The sequence below is a fragment of the Myxocyprinus asiaticus genome, chromosome 35 (assembly GCF_019703515.2).
Source record: "Myxocyprinus asiaticus isolate MX2 ecotype Aquarium Trade chromosome 35, UBuf_Myxa_2, whole genome shotgun sequence".
NCBI lineage: Eukaryota > Metazoa > Chordata > Actinopteri > Cypriniformes > Catostomidae > Myxocyprinus > Myxocyprinus asiaticus.
Genome location: NC_059378.1, coordinates 17,438,641 through 17,463,804, shown reverse-complemented (window position 1 = coordinate 17,463,804; position 25,164 = coordinate 17,438,641). Strand labels below are relative to the sequence as shown.

At 37.9% G+C, this 25,164-nt stretch overlaps 2 protein-coding genes across 4 annotated transcripts in view; both read right to left on the bottom strand.

Moving 5' to 3' along the window:
* The window catches only part of pla2r1 (phospholipase A2 receptor 1), a 29,240-nt gene extending 7,278 nt beyond the window's left edge, over positions 1-21,962 (bottom strand). Inside the window, exons 1-6 of the mRNA XM_051672166.1 lie at positions 21,774-21,962; positions 18,689-19,072; positions 16,906-17,067; positions 13,692-13,805; positions 13,399-13,545; positions 370-432 (exon numbers count right to left, since the gene is read on the bottom strand). Coding sequence (XP_051528126.1) covers positions 370-432; positions 13,399-13,545; positions 13,692-13,805; positions 16,906-17,067; positions 18,689-19,072; positions 21,774-21,951 — 1,048 coding nt within the window. The 5' untranslated portion in view covers positions 21,952-21,962. The remainder of the gene's footprint in view (positions 1-369; positions 433-13,398; positions 13,546-13,691; positions 13,806-16,905; positions 17,068-18,688; positions 19,073-21,773) is intronic.
* A 250-nt stretch (positions 21,963-22,212) lies between these two features.
* Positions 22,213-25,164, bottom strand: part of itgb6 (integrin, beta 6) — a 47,360-nt gene continuing 44,408 nt past the window's right edge. For all 3 annotated transcript variants that reach the window (XM_051673397.1, XM_051673398.1, XM_051673396.1), the window contains 3 exons: positions 23,921-24,037; positions 23,316-23,482; positions 22,213-23,111 (listed from right to left, as the gene is read on the bottom strand). In XM_051673397.1, coding sequence (XP_051529357.1) covers positions 23,022-23,111; positions 23,316-23,482; positions 23,921-24,037 — 374 coding nt within the window. In that variant the 3' untranslated portion in view covers positions 22,213-23,021. The remainder of the gene's footprint in view (positions 23,112-23,315; positions 23,483-23,920; positions 24,038-25,164) is intronic.

Here is a 25,164-nt window from a genome sequence, read left to right as displayed (position 1 = left end):
TGTATTTTTAAACATGCACTAGTTGTGAATATTAAAGTGTGTGTATGTGAGTGGCTGAGTGAGAAATAGAAAAGAGAAAATGAAAAAGGGAGGACAAGAAGAGAGTGACAAAGAGAAAAAGAGTATAGATAATTATACTTCATATTACATTCTGTGTGCATCTGGTGTGTTTGTGTGAGTAAGTATGAATGTACTGTCAGTGGCCAGCACATGGAATAAATGTGGGTGTAAGCGTTTGTATGATTTTCTGAAAAGTGCTCTCTTTTGGAATATTCGTCATACAGTATGTTCATTCTTCATGCTGCCTTGTTTTGTGGCCAGAACAGATCTGAATCAGTCTGTTGTTCTCCGGCTGTGACCTGCTCTCACCCTCGCTGACGGCTGCTCCACCCTCCAGGCAGACTGCTCTCCACACCCCACACAAATCCCATACTAAGCAAAATCAATCAGAAAAGCAGGAAAACAGATTTAAAAACAGTGCTGGTAACCAGAAAAGCAGTTTGGTATATGATACAGCAGGTTTCAATGATTTCTAATCAATGATTTCAGAATTTATTTCATGAGATGCATTTTGAATAACATGGTAAAAGTCCTATGATCTGCATGTGCATAACAGTTTAAAGGGGCCCTTGTTTTAGTTTTTATTCAAGTTGTGCTTTTATTTTGAAAGTCTTTTGTCTCTTTGAAAGTCAACCCTAATTATATCCATCTGTGTCTTGTTCAGTTAATCAGCATGTTTGTGTATATGGGTCATTGACAAATAAGGTTGTCAGAGGTGATAAAAATGAAAAATCTGTTAAAACCCTAGTTTAAAATGCATGTGTCAAGTTCATAGAAATATAATCTTTGTGCCCATGTTGGTTTCTTACTTTTTTTTATTAATTTTTTTTAATAACTTTTATAGCATTTCTACAAAAAAAAATAAAAAAAAATAAAATAAAAGTGTAGTAAAAGATATTAAAATATTTTCCTTGCATATTGAATACACATGAGTGTACAGTGTATGTATTTTTGAGTTATAAATATCAAGACGTTTTGTGACAGTGGGTGCTTCTCAAATGTAAGGCTGCAGCCTAGTTAGGCCATGTCCTTCCTAGACCAGTCCTGCTGAGACTGTAGGTTAGAATGAGATCAAATCAAATCAAATCACTTTTATTGTCACACAACCATATACACAAGTGCAATAGTGTGTGAAATTCTTGGGTGCAGTTCCAAGCAACACAGTAGTCGTGACAGTGATGAGACAATATACAATAAACATCAGATTTACAACACAATTTAAAATCTAATATACACATAATTACACACAACACAATATACAAATAATAACATACAATGTACAGTATACAATACACACAATATAGAATACACTTTATACAATAAAAAAGTATATATAGTATATATAGAATGTACAGTAGGTTGTATTGTACTGTATTGACAGTCAGGCTGTCGGTTGATAGTAAGTTGTTAAGAGAGAATATAATATAATAATAATAATATAATTTATGACAGTCCGGTGTGAGATAAAAGAGTAAGAGTAATAAAGTGCAGTGCTGATGTATATTGATCGTGAGAGATCAAGAGTTCAGAAGTCTGATTGCTTGGGGGAAGAAGCTGTCATGAAGTTGGCTGGTGCGGGTCCTGATACTGCGATACCGCCTGCCTGATGGTAGCAGTGAGAACAGCCCATGGCTCAGGTGGCTGGAGTCTCTGATGATCCTCCGAGCTTTTTTCACACACCGCCTGGTATATATGTCCTGGAGGGAGGGAAGCTCACCTCCGATGATGTGTCTGGCAGTTCGCACCACCCTTTGCAGTGCTTTGCGGTTGTGGGCGGTGCTATTGCTGTACCAGGCGGCGATGCAGCCAGTCAGGATGCTCTCTACAGTGCAGGTGTAGAACCATGTGAGGATGTGGTGGTTCATTCCAAACTTCCTCAGCCGTCTCAAGAAGAAGAGGCACTGATGAGCCTTCTTCACAATGACTTCAGTGTGGATGGACCTTGTTAGTTCCTCAGTGATGTGGACACCCAGGAACTTGAAGCTGCTGACTCTCTCCACTGGTGCTCCATTGATGGTGATGGGACTGTGTTCTCTATCTCCTCTCCTGAAGTCCACCACAAGCTCCTTTGTCTTACTGACGTTGAGGGAGAGGTTGTGCTCCTGACACCAGTGTGTCAGAGTGTGCACCTCCTCTCTGTAGGCTGTTTCATCATTGTCAGTGATCAGACCTACCACCGTCGTATCATCAGCAAACTTAATGATGGCATTGGAGCTATGTGTTGCCACACAGTCATGTGTGTACAGGGAATACAGGAGTGGGCTGAGAACACAGCCCTGTGGGGCTCCAGTGTTGAGGGTCAGTGATGAGGAGATGTTGCTGCCTATTCTAACCACCTGGCGTCTGCTTGACAGGAAGTCCAGGATCCAGCTGCACAGCAAGCTGTTTAAGCCCAGAGCCTGGAGTTTCTCATCAAGCTTGGAGGGCACTATGGTGTTGAATGCTGAGCTGTAGTCTACAAACAAAATTCTCACATAAGTGTTCTTTTTTTCTAGGTGGGAGAGAGCAGTGTGTATTGTAGATGCAATGGCATCATCAGTGGAGTGGTTGTTGTGGTAAGCAAACTGCAATGTGTCTAGTGAGGGAGGCAGCACAGAGCAGATGTAATCCCTGATTAGTCTCTCAAAGCATTTGCTGATGATGGGGGTCAGAGCAACAGGACGCCAGTCATTTAAGCAAGTTATATATAGATGGTCTAGTAAGTGTGCATGGCGAACCATATGCTTAGACCCATGTGATATGTTTTTAGAAAACCCATATACATCAGAAAATGAGAAATATGTCCTTAATCTCTTAATTATTTTAGCAATTTTTTTTTTATTCACAAAGCTGGTCACTCAAAAATGTATATTTAAGAATTCATTTTAAGAATTTATATTTAAACCATTTCAAATATGAAAAAAATGAACCCTAGACTTGTAAAAACTATCAAAATGTTAAAACAATTCATGTAAGTGCCCTTTTATTCATTTTATTTATTTATTTATTTATTTGTAATTTGTATCTGCTAATTTGTTGTATTATCTTTTCTACATATTATCATTGTTGCAAATGCAATAAAAGCATGAAAAATAAAGCAAGCTGCGTCATAAAGGCTTTCGCCTCTGCGCTCACGCGACTCGTTTTCTGCCCTTTTTTTAAATAATTTGGGACATGTGCAAAGGATTGTGGGTGATTGAATGCGATGAAGGATACGCCCGATGCATCCTCCAAAATATGGCAAACGAAGGCTGTGAAACGAGGCTGCCTTCTAAGGGTCCTCACAATTGAGATGGTCTTCGACGGTGCTTGATGACGTGGCAGCCGAGATATCCAGCCTAACGAGGCTGCAGCCTTCCGATTGAGAAGCACCATAACAGGGTCTTACTTTTTTTTTTTTCACATGACAACAAAATGGCTACCTGACTTTAATTTGGTGGACAAAAGTGTTCTTCAAATTTATATATATATATATATATATATATATATATATATATACTAGTGTTGGGTTCGAGTCCACCTTAGTCGAGTCCGAGTCAAGTCTGAGTCTTTAAACAGTCGAGTCCAGGTTGAGTCCGAGTCCAAAAGAGGCCGAGTTGGACTCAAGACGAGTCCATAGCACGCCAAGTCCGAGTTGAGTCCGAGTCCGAATGTATCTGTTCATGAATCTAAATTAAAATTGTAACCGTAAACGCAACATCAATATTTTAAGCTTATTTTAAACTTCACAACTAAGAAAAACAGTTTGTCAATATAAATGTAACAAAAACACCTCTGTTGCCATTCATATATACACTATATTGCCAAAAGTATTCGCTCACCCATCCAAATAATTGAATTCAGGTGTTCCAATCACTTCCATGGCCACAGGTGAATAAAATGAAGCACCTAGGCATGCAGACTGCTTCTACAAACATTTGTGAAAGAATGGGCCGCTCTCAGGAGCTCAGTGAATTCCAGGGTGGTACTGTGATAGGATGCCACCTGTGCAACAAGTCCAGTCGTGAAATTTCCTTGCTACTAAATATTCCACAGTCAACTGTCAGTGGTATTATAACAAAGTGGAAGCGATTGGGAATGACAGCAACTCAGCCACGAAGTGGTAGGCCCCGTAAAATGACAGAGCGGGGTCAGCGGATGCTGAGGCGCATAGTGCGCAGAGGTCGCCAACTTTCTGCAGAGTCAATTGCTACAGACCTCCAAAGTTCATGTGGCCTTCAGATTAGCTCAAGAACAGTGCGTAGAGAGCTTCATGGAATGTGTTTCCATGGCTGAGCAGCTGCATCCAAGCCATACATCACCAAGTGCAATGCAAAGCGTCGGATGCAGTGGTGTAAAGCACGCTGCCACTGGACTCTAGAGCAGTGGAGACACGTTCTCTGGAGTGACGAATCACGCTTCTCCATCTGGCAATCTGATGGACGAGTCTGGGTTTGGCGGTTGCCAGGAGAACGGTACTTGTCTGACTGCATTGTGCCAACTGTGAAGTTTGGTGCACAAAGCAAGGTCCATAAAGACATGGATGAGCGAGTTTGGTGTGAAAGAACTTGACTGGCCTGCACAGAGTCCTGACCTCAACCCGATAGAGCACCTTTGGGATGAATTAGAGCGAAGACTGCGAGCCAGGCCTTCTCGTCCAACATCAGTGTCTGACCTCACAAATGCGCTTCTGGAAGAATGGTCAAAAATTCCCATAAACACACTCCTATGCCTTGTGGAAAGCCTTCCCAGAAGAGTTGAAGCTGTTATAGCTGCAAAGGGTGGGCCGACGTCATATTAAACCCTATGGATTAAGAATGGGATGTCACTTAAGTTCATATGCGTCTAAAGGCAGATGAGCGAATACTTTTGGCAATATAGTGTATATATATATTATGATTAGTATCCTGCTGAACAAACTTCAAAGTGGTTTCAGCATGAAAGCATATACTTTAGGTATATGAAGACAAAACTGTCCTTCAACACACTTCTTACTGTGTTCTGTTGACTTTTTCAATTATTTGTTGATTTTTCCTCTCCACTCAAACATAGACTAAAGAAAGTGAATGCTGCATTAGTCATTACAACCAAGGTTATGTTTCGAATTTTAATTTAGTTTTTATTTCAACTTCATTTTCAATTTGTCAATTCAATTTAATTGAGTTTTATTTAGAATTATCCCTATTTAAAGAAATAATAGTCTATACTGAGTCTATACTGAATCTTTTTTCTCTGTCTGCCGACTGATTTGGGAAAATACAGTACATACAAATGAGTCAACACTGTAGTAATTATCACTCACTGAGAAGTTACGTCTCACGATTTGACTGCAAATGCTACATAAAAAACACTAGAAAAGCCCACTGATAATATTAGGGTCATGTCATCACGGACATGACTTTCTAGTTAATTTGCAGGAAACTGCACTATGCAGGGCAGTTCTGCGTGCTGCTCGTGTACCTAAATCCTTGATGCGTCTGTGTGCTTCTCGCAGCTGCTGCCGCAGAAGATAAAAAAAAATAATAATAAATAATATATATATATATATATATATATATATATACGTATATATATATACACACACATATATTTGATTGAGCGGCAGCTGCATTGGTCTGCAATCAGTTTGAAATCTTTAAATACCAACCAAAGAGAATTTAATTGAGCTCTTCTTTAACTGCAAAAACATGGAGAATAATAATTTTGAGTCATACATTTAACAGAATTGTCCTTCAAAAGTGTCAGAGATGTAGGCTAAAAAATGATGTGCATAAGTTACCCGGTGGTTTACAATACATATAAAATAAAATAAATATTTTAAATAAAAACGTCATAACCAACAACCAACCGACTCAGGGGTGCAGTCCTTATGGGAAGAATTGCAAAGAAAAAGCCACTTTTGAAACAGAAAAACAAAAAGAAAAGGTTAGAATGGGCAAAGAAACACAGACATTGGACAACAGATCATTGGAAAAGAGTTTTATAGATCTTAACCCCATTGAGCTTTTGTGGGATCAGCTAGACTGTAAGGTGCGTGAGAATTGCCTGACAAGACACATCTAGGGCAAGTGCTACAGGAAGTGTGGGGTGAAATGTCACCTGAGTATCTGGACAAACTGACAGCTAGAATGCCAAAGATCTGCAAAGCTGTCATTGATGCATGTGGAGGATTTTTTGATGAGAACCCTTTGAAGTATTTTAAGAAGTTCTGAACATTTTTTTTCAAATTGTAATAGTAATTTTTCATGTTATTAATGTACTGACTATTCATTGTGATCGGTTGAATGCCACTTTGGTGAATAAAAGCACCAATTTCTTTCCATAAGAGCAAAATCTGTACATTATTCCAAACTTCTGGAAGCCAGTGTGTGTGTGTGTGTGTGTATATATATACAGTGGTGTGAAAAAGTGTTTGTCCCCTTCCTGATTTCTTATTTTTTTGCATGTTTGTCACACTTAAATGTTTCAGATCATCAAACAAGTTTAAATATTAGTCAAAGATAACACAAGTAAACACAAAATGCAGTTTTTAAATGAAGGTTGTTATTATTAAGGGAAAACAAAATCCAAACCTACATGGCCCTGTGTGAAAAAGTGATTGCCCCTAAACCTAATAACTGGTTGGGCCACCCTTAGCAGCAACAACTGCAATCAAGCGTTTGCGATAACTTGCAATGAGTCTTTTACAGCGCTGTGGAGGAATTTTGGCCCACTCATCTTTGCAGAATTGTTGTAAATCAGCCACATTGGAGGGTTTTCGGATTTGCTGGTGTGTTTTGGATCATTGTCCTGCTGCAGAACCCAAGTTCGCTTCAGCTTGAGGTTACGAACAGATGGCCGGACATTCTCCTTCAGGATTTTTTGGTAGACAGCAGAATTCATGGTTCCATTTATCACAGCAAGTCTTCCAGGTCCTGAAGCAGCAAAACAGCCCCAGACCATCACACTACCACCACCATACTTTACTGTTGGTATGATGTTCTTTTTCTGAAATGCGGTGTTACTTTTACGCCAGATGTAATGGGACACACACCTTCCAAAAAGTTCAACTTTTGTCTCGTCAGTCCACAGAGTATTTTCCCAAAAGTCTTGGGGATCATCAAGATGTTTTCTGGCAAAAATGAGACGAGCCTTAATGTTCTTTTTGCTCGGCAGTGGTTTTCATCTTGGAACTCTGCCATGCAGGCCATTTTTGCCCAGTCTCTTTCTTATGGTGGAGTCATGAACACTGACCTTAACTGAGGCAAGTGAGGCCTGCAGTTCTTTGGATGTTGTTGTGGGGTCTTTTGTGACCTCTTGGATAAGTCGTCGCTGCGCTCTTGGGGTAATTTTGGTCGGTCGGCCGGCCACTCCTGGGAAGGTTCACCACTGTTCCATGTTTTCGCCATTTGTGGATAATGGCTCTCACTGTGGTTCTCTGGAGTCCCAAAGCTTTAGAAATGGCTTTATAACCTTTTCCAGACTGATAGATCTCAATTACTTTCTTTCTCATTTGTTCCTGAATTTCTTTGGATCTCGGCATGATGTCTAGCTTTTGAAGGTCTTTTGGTCTACTTCACTTTGTCAGGCAGGTCCTATTTAAGTGATTTCATGATTGAGAACAGGTGTGGCAGTAATCAGGCCTGGGTGTGGCTAGAGAAATTGAACTCAGGTGTGATAAACCACAGTTATGTTTTAACAGGTGGGGCAAACACTTTTTCACACAGGGCCATGTAGGTTTGGATTTTGTTTTCCCTTAATAATAACAACCTTCATTTAAAAACTGCATTTTGTGTTTACTTGTGTTATCTTTGACTAATATTTAAACTTGTTTGATGATCTGAAACATTTAAGTGTGACAAACATGCAAAAAAATAAGAAATCAGGAAGGGGGCAAACACTTTTTCACACCACTGTGTATATATATATATATATATATATATATATATATATATATATTTTTTTTTAAAGAAATAATAATAAAAGATTATTCCAAACTAGTCATGTAAACATTTATTTTTTCAAGAATTTTAGCTTTTAATGAGATTTTCATTTATTTATTTTATTTTGACTGTCTCTGGATGGGACAGTTATAGTTTTGCATGAACTGCATTTTTTTGTGTGTGTGTGTGTGTGTGTGTGTGTATTTTTTGCTTAATAGATCCAGGAATTTTTTTTTGCATCACATCATTAACCCATATACAGTACAGTCCTGTTAAGTGTTGAATATATAACCCAACCATTTTTGGCCACAGTCAAATCATGTTTTTCTTATAACGTCATGTTATCTGGGTACAGTAAGTACATTTTTCATTTTCAAAAGGTTTAACACTTATTCTTAATAGTACTTTTGGGAAATATATTTTTTATTCCACATAAGGAGGGTCACCCCTCATGGTGGCTGCCATGTTGAAATCACATGACAAGTTAAACTGCTCACACATCTCATTAACCCCCCTATTTTTGGACATTTTTGAGTGTGGAATAAATTAATCATGTAATGGATAACATGGCATCGGTAGCTAAAAACGTTTTAATAAAACGACACTTGGTTTTGCGATTTTATCACTCTTCACTGAATTGTAACAGTATGAGTGTGTGTGTGTTTAAGTATGCACTCACCTCTGTACAGCCATCATCCCATTCACCTGCAGGATGTTGAGGAACAAGACCTAACGTCTTACACACTGCTGCATGCTGCTCCTCACACCCCTCAAACTGCCAGCTGCCTTTCTAAAACCTAAACACACACATACACACACACACACACACACACACACACACACACACACACACACACACACACAAATAATTCATTTAACAAGTACAACAGCTAGTTGGATCAGATCTGTCACATGTCCTGTTAGATGCCCAGACTTCTAGTTTATGGAAATTACTGCTGTGACTCAATGGTGACTGTACAGAGTAAAGCTTTCAGGCAGTGACTGACTCAGATCTTGCTGCTTATTGACTGGCACACAGCTGCTGTCTGAATTATGGGGTAATTCTGGACACATGCTTCCTTTCTGACCACATACTGTTTGCTCAGTTTATAACTGATGTAATGTGCCCTTAATCTGACCTATGAAATCCAATCTCACCTTCCAATCTGCTGTCAAGCAGATGCATTTGTCGCCATGACCATGGGAAGGCTCCTGAGAGTACCAGGATGTGAATGTGATGGAAGAGTTGTCTGACCATTGGACTGCTTGATTTTTAGCTTCCTTGTACAAACCGATCCACAACTTAGAGTTGGAGCCTGACACAATAAATACACAAATACGCACATTTACAAACCTCTAATAACTGTTCACTTATAATAACCATATTATGAGGACACAACCCTTGGAATTGGACACAACACTTGGAAACTTTTAATGTCAACATACAGTTGTGCTCAAAAGTTTGCATACCCTGGCAGAAATTGTGAAATTTTGGCATTGATTTTGAAAATATGACTGATCATGCAAACAAACTGTCTTTTATTTAAGGATAGTGGTAATGGAACTTTATAAAGATGGAAAAGGATATAAAAAGATATCCAAAGCCTTGAAAATGCCAGTCAGTATTGTTCAATCACTTATTAAGAAGTGGAAAATTCGGGGATCTCTTGATAACAAGCCAACGTCAGGTAGACCAAGAACAATTTCAGCCACAACTGCCAGAAGAATTGTTCAGGATACAAAGAAAAACCCACAGGTAACCTTAGGAGAAATACAGGCTGCTCTGGAAAAAGACGGTGTGGTTGTTTCAAGTAGCACAATACGACGATACTTGAACAAAAATGAGCTGCATGGTTGAGTTGCCAGAAAGAAGCCTTTACTGCACAAATGCCACAAAAAAGCCTGGTTACAATATGCCCGACAACACCTTGACATGCCTCACAACTTCTGGCAAACTGTAATTTGGAGTGACGAGACCAAAATAGAGCTTTATGTTCACAACCATAAGTGCTATGTTTGGAGAGGGGTCAACAAGGCCTATAGTGAAAAGAATACCATCCCCACTGTGAAGCATGGTGGTGGCTCACTGATGTTTTGGGGGTGTGTGAGCTCTAAAGGCACGGGGAATCTTGTGAAAATTGATGGCAAGATGAATGCAGCATGTTATCAGAAAATACTGGCAGACAATTTGCATTCTTCGGCATGAAAGCTGCGCATGGGACGCTCTTGGACTTTCCAGCATGACAATGACCCTAAGCACAAGGCCAAGTTGACCCTCCAGTGGTTACAGCAGAAAAAGGTGAAAGTTCTGGAGTGGCCATCACAGTCTCCTGACCTTAATATCATCGAGCCACTCTGGGGAGATCTAAAACGTGTGGTTCATGCAAGACGATCAAAGACTTTGCATGACCTGGAGGCATTTTGCCAAGATGAATGGGCAGCTATACCACCTGCAAGAATTTGGGGCCTCATAGACAACTATTACAAAAGACTGCACACTGTCATTGATGCTAAAGGGGGCAATACACAGTATTAAGAACTAAGGGTATGCAGACTTTTGAACAGGGATCATTTCATTTTTTTCTTTGTTGCCATGTTTTGTTTTATGATTGTGCCATTCTGTTATAACCTACAGTTGAATATGAATCCCATAAGAAATAAAAGAAAAGTGTTTTGCCTGCTCACTCATGTTTTCTTTAAAAATGGTACATATATTACCAATTCTCCACGGATATGCAAACTTTTGAGCACAACTGTAAAATGGCAACAGCCTGTTTGACTTCCGTTTTGTGACATATTTTTCAGTGAAATAGGATATAGCAATGTTGGATAGGATTTGATTTTATCCATCATGAATTGATTGAAAAAGTACCAGAAGGGATTCAGACCTGAATGCAAGTTTGCAGTCGATTGTGGAGCACTACTCCGCTTTTGAGGAGGCTTTTTGACTGAGATGTAGAGGTTAAAGGTCAAGTTAATCTTGACAAAATCCCAATAGTAATTATATTTTGAGTATTATATAATTGAGTATTATATTTTGGTGACAAAGAAAAACATTATTTTGCTTTTTAATAACGTGATGACCACATTAGGACCAGAAACATGTTCTGTATTAAAGGGATAGTTCACCCAAAAATGAAAATTCTCTCATCATTTACTCATTCCCTCATGCCATCCCAGATGTGTGACTTTCTTTCTTCTGCTCTACACAAATGAAAATTTTTAGTAAAATATCTCAGCTCTGTTGGTTCAAACAAGGCAAGTGAATGGTGGCCAAATTTTGAAGCTCCAAAAAGCACATAAAGGCAACATAAAAGTAATCCATATGACTCCAGTGGTTAAATCCATATCTTCAGAAGCAATATGATAGGTGTGGGTGAGAAAAAAAATCAATATTTAAGTCATTTCTTACTATAAATCTACACTTTCACCAGCCCTCCTATGTGCATTAATAAAAGGACTGAGTTATTGTTCTTCTACTTTTTGGCGATTCTTATTTTTCGTCACCTGCTGGGCAGGGAGGAGAAAGAAACAAAATAGGGATACAAGAAAGTAAAAGAATAAATAAATCATATTTGCAACAGCCCAGTATAGAAGAATGCGAATCACCAAAAAATTAATAAATAAATAGGAGGGCTGGTGAATGTGTGGATTTATAGTAAAAAAAGGACTTAAATATTGATCTGTTTCTCACCCACATCTATTATATCACTTCTGAAGATATGGATTTAACCACTGGAGTCGTATGGATTACTTTTCTGCTGCCTTTATGTGCTTTTTGGAGCTTCAAAGTTCTGACCACCATTTAATTGCATTTTATGAAACTACAGAGCTGAGATATTTTTTGTAAAAATCTTCATTTGTATTCTGCATAAGAATAATTCTAGGTTGGAATAAGGGTGAGTAAATTTTGAGAGAATGTAAACATTTTTGGGTGAAATATTCCTTTAAGAAAGTAAATGCAGTCTATTTTGATTTAATGTTGACAATTTCCATAACTTACACTACAAAGTAAAATTAAATTTTTTAATTTTTAATTAATTTTACATAGGTAAGATATCCAGCTAACCATTTGAGAGCAGTTTCAGCAACAGTTCTTGTTGGGAGAGGAAGTGGATGCTGACCATCTCTGCATCAAGAGACTTGCATGTGCTGGAGGATTTATACCAGCTTGCCTTCTCATCCAGGTTCCGATAACAAAAGCCATTATGGTCCAACCAACCATCAGTACAAACAGTTTCTTTATATTGCCAGTTATCTTACAAAACAACAAAGAGAGAGAGTAGAAAGTAGAAATAAATAAAAAAATTACGAAGGGTGAGAGAGAGGAAACGTGAAGAAAATGTCGTAAGCCTGGTTCGCACTCGCATCATCCACATGCACACCTCAGCTCATTGCGTTGGAGCACTTGCGCTAGGCCAAAGCTCCAACATAGCATGTGATTTTTAAAAAATGTGTTGAAAAGAAATGGTGCTGAGACTACTTATTCTTATGACTGTTGCCGATGACCTTGACTGTTTCGATATTTACATACACACTGTGAGAATGTGTGTGTTTGATAACCAGGATCAAGAGTTCAGACTCTAGTTGGTCCACAACTGTTGAACCCAAGAACAAAATTCAAAACATGTCCACATTCTTCTCTTTTAACCACAATCTGTAGTGACTATCATGGAAACAACAGTCAGAAGCCTGAGAGAAGGCCATTTTCCTCAATAGCACTGGAAAATGTCACACATTACGTAATACTGACTCGAACTAGGGCTAAAGCTTAAACTTAAAGGGGTCATGACATCCCTTTTTGTATTATTTTAATATGTTTCTTGAGGTTCACTTATAATATTAGTAATATATTAGTCATATATTTGTAAAACATGATGATTTTTCACCCTCATTCTGACCCAGTGTCAGAAAAAGCTTGGTTTTGGTGCAGCTTCTCCTTTAAGACTTGAAAGTAAACGCCCACTGTTATAATTGGCTCTCTGCTCTTGATTGACCTGCTCTTTCTACTTGCCATCTCACTGCTCAATGCTGCTAAGTCGGGCTACTGAAGTGATAAGGTAAAGTAGGTGTTGATGTGTTGTTGCAGAGGCAGTCAGATGCAAATGTCTACCACAGTGTGACATCACAGTATGGCAGGAGTAGAGAACGAGTTGTTTTGGCAACCGGGCTTCAACAAATGCACTTTTTGCAGTGAGGAGGAAGTTTTGAGTTCTGAAACTTACAGTATTTTTTTTTTTATATTGAGTACAAAGACCTCTTATATGTCAAAAGAAAACTGTATTCCTCATGTCATGACAACTTTAAGAAAACCAAGTGAATGAAGAGTTTGACAAAGCGAAGGCAGGCACATTAGAAGGAAAGACAAAGAACTATTATAAATGGATGGATGGTTAAAAGCTGGATAAATAAATAGAAGGACTACCAGAATGACCTGCCAGATCGGTCATCTATTTACCAAGCGGCTCTGCTTCCCGGCAATAGCTGTTGGTTTTCTTGCAGATGTAGGATAAAGCTGACTCACAGGACAGACTCTGCCAGGAACCCTGAGTAGAGTCAAACACCCCACACTGCTGGTTCTGCTGCATCGGTGTGGAGGTCAGATCTGGCCAGGAAGAGAGAAACAAACAATGAATAGTCCATTTAATTGTGCTCATGAAGAAGCACAGCAACTCACATGAGCCATTGAACTAATATTATTGAAACTTTGGAGCCTTCTTACAAAAAAAAAGCTAATTGTATCTCTCTAACCTGAGGTAAAACTGACAAGAGCCAAAGGAGATCCATCAGACCACTGCCACCCGCCATGCTGACTGAGATGGTTTAATCCAATCCAGACCATCACACCCATATCTGAAAGCCTTTCTGGTAGAACACAATGGGAACAGTGATGCAGCAGTAAAAGGGAAAGTTCAGCCAAAAATTTTAATTCTGCTATCATTTTCTCACTTTTATATAGTTCCAAAGCCATATGACTTTCTCTTCTCCATGGAACACAAAAGGAGATACTCTGAAGAATGTTTATGCTGCTCTTTTCCATGCAATGAAAGCATAGTGACAAACACAGATAATGAAAAAAGGACAGTACCATAAAAATAAATAATGAACCATAAAACCATAAAGAACTGTCAAGTACCAGAGATGTTATAAGGATGAGACCTATCCAAATGAAAGGGAGAAATAGAAACGCTAAATATAGCGACTTTTAGAAATAGAAGTCCCACCTATACAGACATCACCTGTCAGTTTATTCAAGAACCCACATGTGCATTAGCTGGACCAATCTGAAAAACATATTTTTGTTTTGTTTTGTTATTTGAGCTAAAGAAGCATAATTTGTGACCAATGCTCTCAGATTTTATTGCTAATTAGAAATATGTTATTTGAACATTATCTTGACCAACTGTTTTGCAGATTTCAGTCTTTCCCCATTCAAGTTGATAGGAGCTGTATTTATGTTCCTAGAGAATAGCTGCACAAAGGCATTACGAACATAGCTACCGACTTGCCTTAAAGGAATATTCCGGGTTCAAAACAAGTTAAGCTCAATACACAGTATTTGTGGCATAATATTGATTAGCACAAAAATAAATTTTTATTTGCCCCTCTTTTCTTAAAAAAAGCAAAAATCTGGGTTACGTTGAGGCACTTAAAACAGAAGTGAATGGGGCCAATCTGTAAACGTTAAAATACAGTGCATCCGGAGAGTATTTACAACGCTTCACTTTTTCCACATTTTGTTATGTTACAGCCTTATTCCAAAATGGATTAAATTCATTATTTTCCTCAAAATTCTACAAACAATACCCCATAATGACAACATGAAAGAAGTTTGTTTGAAATCTTTGCAAATTTATTAAAAATAAAAAACGAAAAAAATCACATGTACATAAGTATTCACAGCCTTTGCCATGACACTCAAAATTGAGCTCAGGTGCATCCTGTTTCCACTGATCATCCTTGAGATGTTTCTACAACTTGATTGGAGTCCACCTGTGGTAAATTCAGTTGATTGGACATGATTTGGAAAGGCACACACCTGTCTATATAAGGTCCCACAGTTAACAGTGCATGTCAGAGCACAAACCAAGCCATGAAGTCCAAAGAATTGTCTGTAGACCTCTGAGACAGGATTGTATCGAGGTACAGATCTGGGGAAGGGTACAGAAATATTTCTGCAGCATTGAAGGTCCCAGTGAGCACAGTGGCCTCCATCATCCGTAAATGGAAGAAGTTTGGAACCACCAGGACTCTTCCTAGAGCTGGCCAAACTGAGCGATCGGGGGAGAAGGGCCTTAGTCAGGGAGGTGACCAGGAACCCGATGGTCACTCTGACAGAGCTCCAGCATTTCTCTGTGGAGAGAGGAGAACCTTCCAGAAGAACAACCATCTCTGCAGCACTCCACCAATCAGGCCTGTATGGTAGAGTGGCCAGACAGAAGCCACTCCTCAGTAAAAGGCACATGACAGCCTGCCTGGAGTTTGCCAAAAGGCACCTGAAGGACTCTCAGACCATGAGAAACAAAGATTGAACTCTTTGACCTGAATGGCAAGCGTCATGTCTGGAGGAAACCAGGCACCACTCATCACCTGGCCAATACCATCCCTACAGTGAAGCATGGTGGTGGCAGCATCATGCTGTGGGGATGATTTTCAGCGGCAGGAAATGGGAGATTAGTCAGGATCGAGGGAAAGATGAATGCAGCAATGTACAGTGACATCCTTGATGAAAACCTGCTCCAGAGCGCTCTGGACCTCAGACTGGGGTGAAGGTTCATCTTCCAACAGGACAACGATCCTAAGCACACAGCCAAGATAACAAAGGAGTGGTTCCGGCACAACTCTGTGAATGTCCTTGAGTGGCCCAGCCAGAGCCCAGACTTGAACCCGATTGAACATCTCTAGAGAGATCTGAAAATGGCTGTGACAACGCTCCCCATCCAACCTGATGGAGCTTGAGAGGTCCTGCAAAGAAGAATGGGAGAAACTGCCCAAAAATTGGTGTGCCAAGCTTGTAGCGTCATACTCAAAAAGACTTGAGGCTGTAATTGGTGCCAAAGGTGCTTCAACAAAGTATTGAGCAAAGTCTGTGAATACTTATGTACATGTGTTTTTTGTTCTGTTTTTTTTTTTTTATAAATTTGCAAAGATTACAAACCAACTTCTTTCACGTTGTCATTATGGGGTATTGTTTGTAGAATTGAAGAAAATAATGAATTTAATCCATTTTGGAATAAGGCTGTAACATAACAAAATGTGGAAAAAGTGAAGCGCTGTGAATACTTTCCGGATGCACTGTACTCACTGTATCAAAAGTATAGCCAAAAAGCATAAAAAATGTGTTAACATGATTTTAGTGAAAATCACTTACTAACTTTTTCTATGTAAAGTTATAGCCAATTTTACAAGTTCGTTGCCATGACAATGTAATGTCAACAAACCAGAAAACCTTAAAATAACTGTAAAAAATTATATTTTAAACAAATTTACAGCTCAAATAACACATGAGTTTTAACAGAATAATTAATGTAAGTGCTTTTATAAAATTATAAGCTTCACATTACTGTTTAAACTCTCCAAAAATTGGCCCCATTCACTTCCATCTTAAGTGCCTCACTGTAACCTCTATTTTTTTTATTTATTTTTATTTAAGAATAGGGACAAGTAGAAAGAAATTTTTTGTGGTAATTAACATGTCATAAATGCTGTTGATTGAGCTAATTTTCATTGTTGGAGCTTGACAGCCCCTGGTCACTTTATATACTTTCATTGCACAGAAAAAAACATCAAAATTCTTCAGAATTTCTCCTTTTGTGTTCTGTGGAAGAGTGAAAGTCATACGGGTTTGGAGCGACATCAGGGTAAGTGATATTTACATAAATACTTAAAATACATTCAAAAAAGTCCAAATAATTTGAGTGTACAAACATGAGATTTGATCATGCAGGTGTGTGTGTGTATATACCTCTGATATAGATCTGTTCATTGGACTGTGTGATGGAGAGCAGGCTCGCAACCTGTGACTGACAGGAAGTAAGAGCTTGGCTCCAGGTGAGAACTGAGTACAAGTTAAACTGGTAACAAGCATTTAGCTCAGGATGACTCTCCCAGAATTCACAGCCTGTCACTGGGCAAAAAACACACACATACACAGGTTCTGACTGGTTCCTTTAGTTAGTTACATGCTTGCTGTAGAAATTACGTGCATGAAAGAATTTTTGTGTGGATTGGGGCAGAAGACCCATTTCTCATCCAGATCATAGTGGTTTGTGGTGGCACACCAGAGGTGATGGTCCTCTCTCCCCTCAGAGGTGCAATCCCACAACCATTTATTGTTGTATTTAAAGGGTAGGGAACAGGGCATGCCATGGGAGTTTCCTTGCAGCGTGTGGATATCTGCCAACAGCAAGAAAACAATGGCTATAGAACAAGTAGGACCTATCTGGCTCAGGCCTTATCAAACACACGCTGAATGCACTAGTGTTTAATATAGTGATCATCAAGCAATACAGTATGGGCTTTTCAATGGCCAATGCTGAGCTGAAATCTAGAGAGCAGGATGGCTGAAGGTGCATAGCAATCAAAGAGGAACTGCCACATCTGTTCATAGGCCAAGCTGGCATGGTTATCGGCCAATGGCAAAAAGCTTAAAGGTGTGTGTCATTAATTTGAAGATAATACCTTCTACTATACCAAGTTCACTCCAAAATGAAAATTCTCAAATAATTTACTCACCCTCATGCCATCCCAGATGTGTATGACTTTCTTCTGCAGAACACAAACGAAGATTTTTAGAATATTTCAGCTCTGTAGGTCCATACAATGCAAATGAATGGGTACCAAAATTCATATCTTCTAAAGCGATATGATAGGCGAGTGAGAAGCAGATCAATATTTAAATCATTTTTAAATATAAATTCTTCTCCCTGCCCAGTAGGTGTCGATATACAAGATTAATGTGAATCACCAAAAACAAAAGAAGCATGTGAAAGTTTAAGTCTAGATTTATAGTAAATAAAATACTTAAATATTGACTGTTTCTTACCCAAACTTATCATATTGCTTCCAAAGACATGGATTTATCCACTGGAGTTGTATGGATTACTTTTATGCTGCCTTTATATGCTTTTGGAGCTTCAAAATTTTGGTACCCATTTAATTGCATTGTGAACAATAATGCTGAAATATTCTTCTAAAAATCTTCTTTGGGGAGAACTATCCCTTTAATGAACTGACTGCTAAAATGCCTTCTTTGATTCTTAGATGAACAGAAATTGAAGAACAATTTAAATAGAAATATAAATAGCCATATGTTACTTTATAAAATACTTTACTGTAATTCTTGATCAATTTAAAGCATCCTTGGTGAATAAAATGTTCATTTTATTTAAAAAACATGAACATTTCATAATGATTTCAAACTTTTGAATAAGTGATTTGTAAGTTGATTCCTCAGAAAATGTAAACACTGTGGTGGAATCAAAACATTGCTCTGTTTGTTTGTGCATCCTGACCAGCCCGACAAAGCAACATATTGGCTTAACCAATGGAGTGAGTTGCTGACCAATGAAAAACAAGGAGATTGTTTGGGATACCAGTTTGAAAAGTCATTATTTTTTCAGTTTACACACTTCAGCTTTACAATAGCCATATTTTGGCTGATTAAATGGGCTATTACTACTTTAATACAACACCAAACTCGTGATATTACATTTAGTATAAAAGTGATCTGTACGCAGATATGTTACCTTTGTATGGGTAAGCACAGGGGCCTTCACCGGCGCCGCTATAAATCCTCCACTTATGCAAAGTTGCTCTCTTCAACACTACCCTGGAGTCCACCACTGCCAGCTTATTATTCACCACTCCAGCTCCATACAACATACTCCCCCCACAGCACCACCATATGATAGGGAAAGAAACATCACAATCAAAGATGCCCATGTCAGGAAAGTTGGTCACGTTGATCCCTAGGTATCTGCAGGTGCCCAGATTGAAGAGATGATGCCGGGACACCCATTTCCAGAGCAGTGCAGCAGATGGTGGTTCACAGCTGACCAGAGACAGACCGGACAAATTTGCAGAGAGGCCCCGCTTCTGTGATATACTCTGCAAACGGAACATACCTTTCCCTGAGTCACACAAACACACAGATGTCACCAATGGAGTGTTTAGAAACAGCCTCCAATATTTAATATGCTGGGTTTTGAATTGATCAAGCTCGGTCAAGCTTAACCACATGAAACAAATGTTTTACTTCTAGCAGCCTTGGGAGATGTGAGGTCTTAAGGGTTTTTTAGTGGGAAAATCCTTTCTTTAGAAGTATTATATAGCCATTTACATGCAGGGCAATGTTAGACTAAAAAGGCATGTGATATTGGAGATTCAAAGCCATTCAGAGGCACTGAGGTATCAGACAGGGCTGATTATCCAACGAACAGATAGAAAGATAGAGCTCCTTTCTCCAATTTCACCTCAACAAAATGGGGCTTAATATTTCAGAGTTCTCAAAGCCGAAAGAGGCTGAGAGTCTTTTGTGGACTTGACATGAAAGAGCAATTGAAGATACAGGCCAAAGACAAAGATATTCTAAAAAAAAGTCAAACATACACAGAGTATGTTACTTCAAAGGGAACCTATATGTATTATCCTCACCATATGTCTGAGAGCAAGAATTTGCTGTGGTTTTTATTTAGGTTGTGCAGGGAATTTTATGATATTTAGGTGTATGCAAGCAAAATAAACCCCAACAGGTTAAGCAGGACCCTGATGTGAAGAAGAGAGGTCTTGTGTCATCTTAAAGAGGTTTACTTTGCAATAATGACCGTCTGGCTGTCCATTATTCCACTGATTACAGGTCTACTCAGCAATTAATAAATCAGTGGACACAGCGTTATGTCATCATGCCAACAAAATTGTATATGACTTTACACAGAAAAAGTTAGTTAGTTTGTCGTTTTCTTACTCCTCTTTCTTTGTAAATAAATCATTATTCCTGACTTACCATGAAAGTACACTTTGCTTGTTGTAATTAGTGAGTTGTCTACTTAAAATGAGTGTGTTTTGGGACATGCTTGGATTCAGGGTCAATGAGAAAATCGGGCAAAAATGAAAGGTGGTCAGTGGGGGACAGTTAACACTGTGTTACAACTGTACAGCACAAGATGAATGGACATTAGAGATAGATCGATAGATTGATAGATAGATAGATAGATAGATAGACAGATATTGATTTTTAAAAATACTGATCATTTTATAAATTATTTTTAGTAGATTTAGTCCAAAAATTTGAATTTTTGCTTGTCTGAATGTGTGCATGTCACAGGATGCCTCATATCAGGGTTATGAAGATCAAGAGAGGAATTCCAGCTGGTGTATTAGAATTTAAACATATGCAGGCATTAGAAACATCTGACACCAATCACAGAGTAAAAAAATTGTCAGTATATGTCACTTAAAGGAATATTCCGGGTTCGATACAACTTAAGCTCAGTCGACAGCATTTGTGGCATTATGATGATTACCACAAACATTTATATTTGTATCTCCTTTTTTTTTAAAAAAAAAAAAAGAAAAAAGAAAAGAAAAAAAAAAGCATGGAAGTGAATGGGGCCAATCTGTAAACGTTTCAAAAGTATAACTACAAGACGTAAACAATATGTGTGTTAACATGATTTTAGTGTGATAAAATCGCTTACTAACCTTTTCTATGTAAAGTTATAGCCAATTTGACAACTTCGTTGCCATGACGATGTAATGTCAACAAACCCTAAAATGACTGTTAAAAACAATGATTTAAACAACTTTACAGCTCAAATAATACATGAGTTTCAACAGAAGAATTAATGTAACTTTTATAAAATTATAAGCATCACATTTCTGCCTTTAAACCCTCCAAAAATTGGCCCCATTCACTTCCATTGTAAGTGCCTCACTGCAACCTCGATAAAAAAATAAATAAATAAATAAAAAAAAAAAAAAAAAGGATGGACAAATCGAAATTATTATAATTTTTTCGTAATCAGCATCATACCAAAAATGCTGTCGATTGAGCTTTACTTGTATTGAACCCGGAATATTCCTTTAAGTTGCGCCTAATGCCTTATTTAGCACATTACAAACTGTCCAGGGAAAGTGGATCCACACTCTAATTGTGGAAAACAGGAACAGTGAAGTTTTTTGACATTTATATAGTTGGTAGACAAATAAAAGCATCTTATGTAAAAAAAAAATAAAAAAAATAAAAATGGCATGTGTACTCTTTTAAGTAGGCTATTTGTGCAGTATAGCAAAAAGTGTTACAACTGTACTCGGTCTGTTATCTATTCAATACATTTTTGACTTTCAGTAAGAAAAGGCTGGAAGGGAAATGTAGGGCAACGTGCTGAATTGGGAAAAATATCATAAACGTAAACTGCTTTATGTATGTTGTAAAAGTTAAAAGTATATTTAAAGTTTCGCCCTCTTTGTATCAGGCGAGCAGCCGCCGCCTATCGGTTTGTTTACGAGCATACGTCTAACGGGAAACGGTCGTGTAACTCTATAAAACATATTACAAAACAGCCGTTTTGATTAGCGTCCGGTATAAGACTGAAATAGCGGTCTGTGTAGAAGGATCTGGCAAGAAATGTCGCATTACCGTCCGTCTTTTAAACAGAAGAGTTGGACACTCATAATGCAATCTGCAGACCACAGCACAATGTAAACTACACGACAAACCTTTTCGGTTTAATCATGAGGAAACCGGTACGCTCATTTGATCGCGCAAATAATCACGAGACAAATCTGCAATCAGAAGACAAGAGATAATTCGCGCAGGCCGAATGCACTTACTGTATAATTCGAGAAGTGGATTTTTCCCCCCCAAAACTTCAGTTTTGACCGACATTTCCGCAACTACGGACATAAAGTAGCATATAAAGGACATAAAGGGCTTCATGGAAGCGAATATGAAGAGTTCGTGGGTATCCAACGCATTTCCACTGCTGGAGTTTAGATGAGAGCAGTTCATAGACCGCAGTCAAGTTTTTGCATTTTCTACGTCACTGATCTGTCTACGGGGCAGTGAAGGGCAAACATATTCCTCTCCTTTTACACCCCGTCTGCACAGCACGCGTTGACAAAATTAGGGGCTGTTCACGCCGAACGCGTAATTGAACGCAGGTGTCTCGATGCTCGGTTTTAACAGTGAAGTTCTTTTTAACTTGACACGGCGTCTCAAAAACGGAGAAATAGCGAGAGGCGGCACAACGGTCAAAGACGTTTTCAAGTCAAGTATATTTACAATACAGATGACACATTTTACAGATAATATTCTAGACAGAAATAATGTGACTCAAACGCTTAAAACAATATTTTTTTTTTTTTTACAAAAATGAGTACAGACACACATGAGAAGTAAATTTGATCCAGCAAAATCATAATTAATCATTAATTAATATGAAGAATCTAATTACACACAGTTCAAGGCTCAGCCTTGACTAACCAGTCACAAATGTCTGTCATTAATAACTACAAAACAGTTCTGTTTCTGAAAAACAAATAAAAGAAATAGCTGTAACAACCACAACCACAACCAAGAACAATAAGATCCAGTGTTGCCAATATTTAACAGTACCTTTAGGAGCAAACACATTGTTCATTTTTAGTTTTATTTGTAAATAAATTTACTGCCAGTTATAAAGATTTTTGATTCAGAATTCTTGCATGCACACAAAATGTAAACACATATGTTTACTTACGTAGCTATCAAAATGGGGATGTACATTTACTTCTATTGTTATATAGATATATATATATATATATATATATATATATATATACACACACACATGCATACATATACACAGTATAAAGCTAATTATAATGACTAAAATGTTTGATTCTTTTATTCCAAATGAGGATTCTCCCAGGTGTCCCCAAACTACAGCTATGTGAACCCACTCAAACACACACAAATACACACAAAGTGTCTCACTTGTACAATACAAAATTAAATAAAAATACAAACAAAAAAGTGATTGCTCTTGTTAAAAAGAAATCTGTGTTATGTGTTTTTAACAGTATTGTTCAGTAGTAGTCCTAAGAAACATCACCCTTCTGCTGCCCTGCACTTTTGTAGGTCACATTTTTATACGTTGATGTTGAGCTCCTGAAAAGAGGATTTGTGCCCTGGGGAGAAAACGGTGGAGAAAAGCACACAATTATTCAACGGAATTTAAAAAGGGTGTTTTAAACATGTTAAAGTGAATGGTACAAGTTAAAACTTATCACTTTGTAATACATTAGCCAGCATCTTTTCCAGGATAGAATAATGCAACAAACTTTGAAATTGACCAGTATGATACTGTAACTAAACTCGAATCAACATCATACCGATTGCCATTTTGCTTTAGCCTTCTCTGCCTCAAACTTGGCAACCTCTTTTCTATCATGGACAGAAACAAGAAACTTCCAAATCACCAGGAGCGCAATGCCAAAGATGAGGACCGACATGCACACGCCCAGAGCGATCAGTGGCGCGTTTGGAGGCTCAGGACAGTCTGAAGGACAATTACACACACAAACACACATAAGTACAATTTTAAATGTTTATGTAAATGTAATGTCATCTATGATGTCAACCATGAAACTGTAACTACTGATCAAGGGTAGTTGACATGAAATACTTGCGGCGTGATGCTATACTCCATCTAAAACTATTTTGAACAGCATTTTGCAAATTCTTTTACAATTATTATGCAATTGAGATTTGATTGTTTATGAGAATAATTATGTAAGAGTAAGAGACTACATGGAGTATTTGTAGGCCCTATATTTATAATTGTATTTGTCAGACGGCATGACCATTTCAAATGAACTAGTGAAGGCAACAAACAAAAACAAAATCACAGCACCTAAAATATACAATTTCCTTATACACTGACATAAATTCTAGCCTAAAATCTCTCACCATAAAAAAAAATAAATAAAATGCTTACCGTAAAGTTTGGGGTTGTAGATGGTGCTGCCATGATCGCTGTCCACCAGGCTGAAAGACAGCATGCAGCTATCCTCACTCTGCAGTGTGCACAGAGCTGCCCGGCTCGCCTCAAAATCTGACAAAACAAAACAGAGCTTAAAGGAATATTCCAGGTTCAATACAAGTTAGGCTCAATTGACAGCATTTGTGGCATAATGTTTAACACAAAAAATTATTTTGCCTCGTTCATCCTTTTCTTTAAAAATAAATAAATAAATAGAAGTTACAGTGAGGGACTTACAATGGAAGTGAAAGGGGCCAATTTTTGGAGAGATTAAAGACAGAAATTTGAAGCTTATAATTTTATAAAAGCACTTACATTAAATCTTCTGTTGAAACTCGCATTATTTGAGCTGTTAAGTTGTTTATATAGTCATTTTTAGTCCTGTTTGGGTTTGTTGACATTACAATGTCATGGTAAAGAAGTTATAACATTGAATATAACTTTACACAGAAAAGGTTAGTAGTCTTGTGGCTATACTTTTGAAACAGTGAATATTTTAATGTTTAAGGATTGGCTCCATTCACTTCCATTGTAAGTGCCTCACTATAACCTAGACATTTGCTTTTTTTTTTTTTTTTTTTTTTAAAGAAAAGCATGGGCAAATCAAAATGTATTTTTCTGGTAATCAATATTATGCCACAAATGCTGTCGATTGAGCTTAGTTTGTATTGAACTGAATATTTCTTTAAGCATGTGAGTGTGTGTGTGTGTGTGTTTGTGTGTGTATGTGTGTGTGCACTAACACCACTATTTCTGTCTTTTTAGCAAATACAGATTTTATTGTGTTGATTTTTTTCTTCAAACTTTAGAGTATGATTATGTTACTATTTCACCAAGTATATTAGTATACTATATATAGTATGTTAAAGCCTTCTCTGACATTTCTATGACCTATGCAATCATCCGCCACAATTCTCAATTACAACTCTTCATCGCTCAAATATTTAACAAATAATACTCTATGCTTTACATCATGTTATCTATTACACCACACAAAACCTCTCTGCTGTCTCAGTTTTTGTTCTACTCATGTCTTTATGGCAGTCAGTGTTTTGTGTCTTTGCATTGTCCCCTGTTTAGAGACTGTACAGTGATCATAAAATGTAAAGACACTTGAGGTTCTTGAAACCAATGGGCCTCAACAATAGATTCTCTGCACAACAAGCTAAGTGGCATGTTCTCCTTTGTTGCATGTCAAG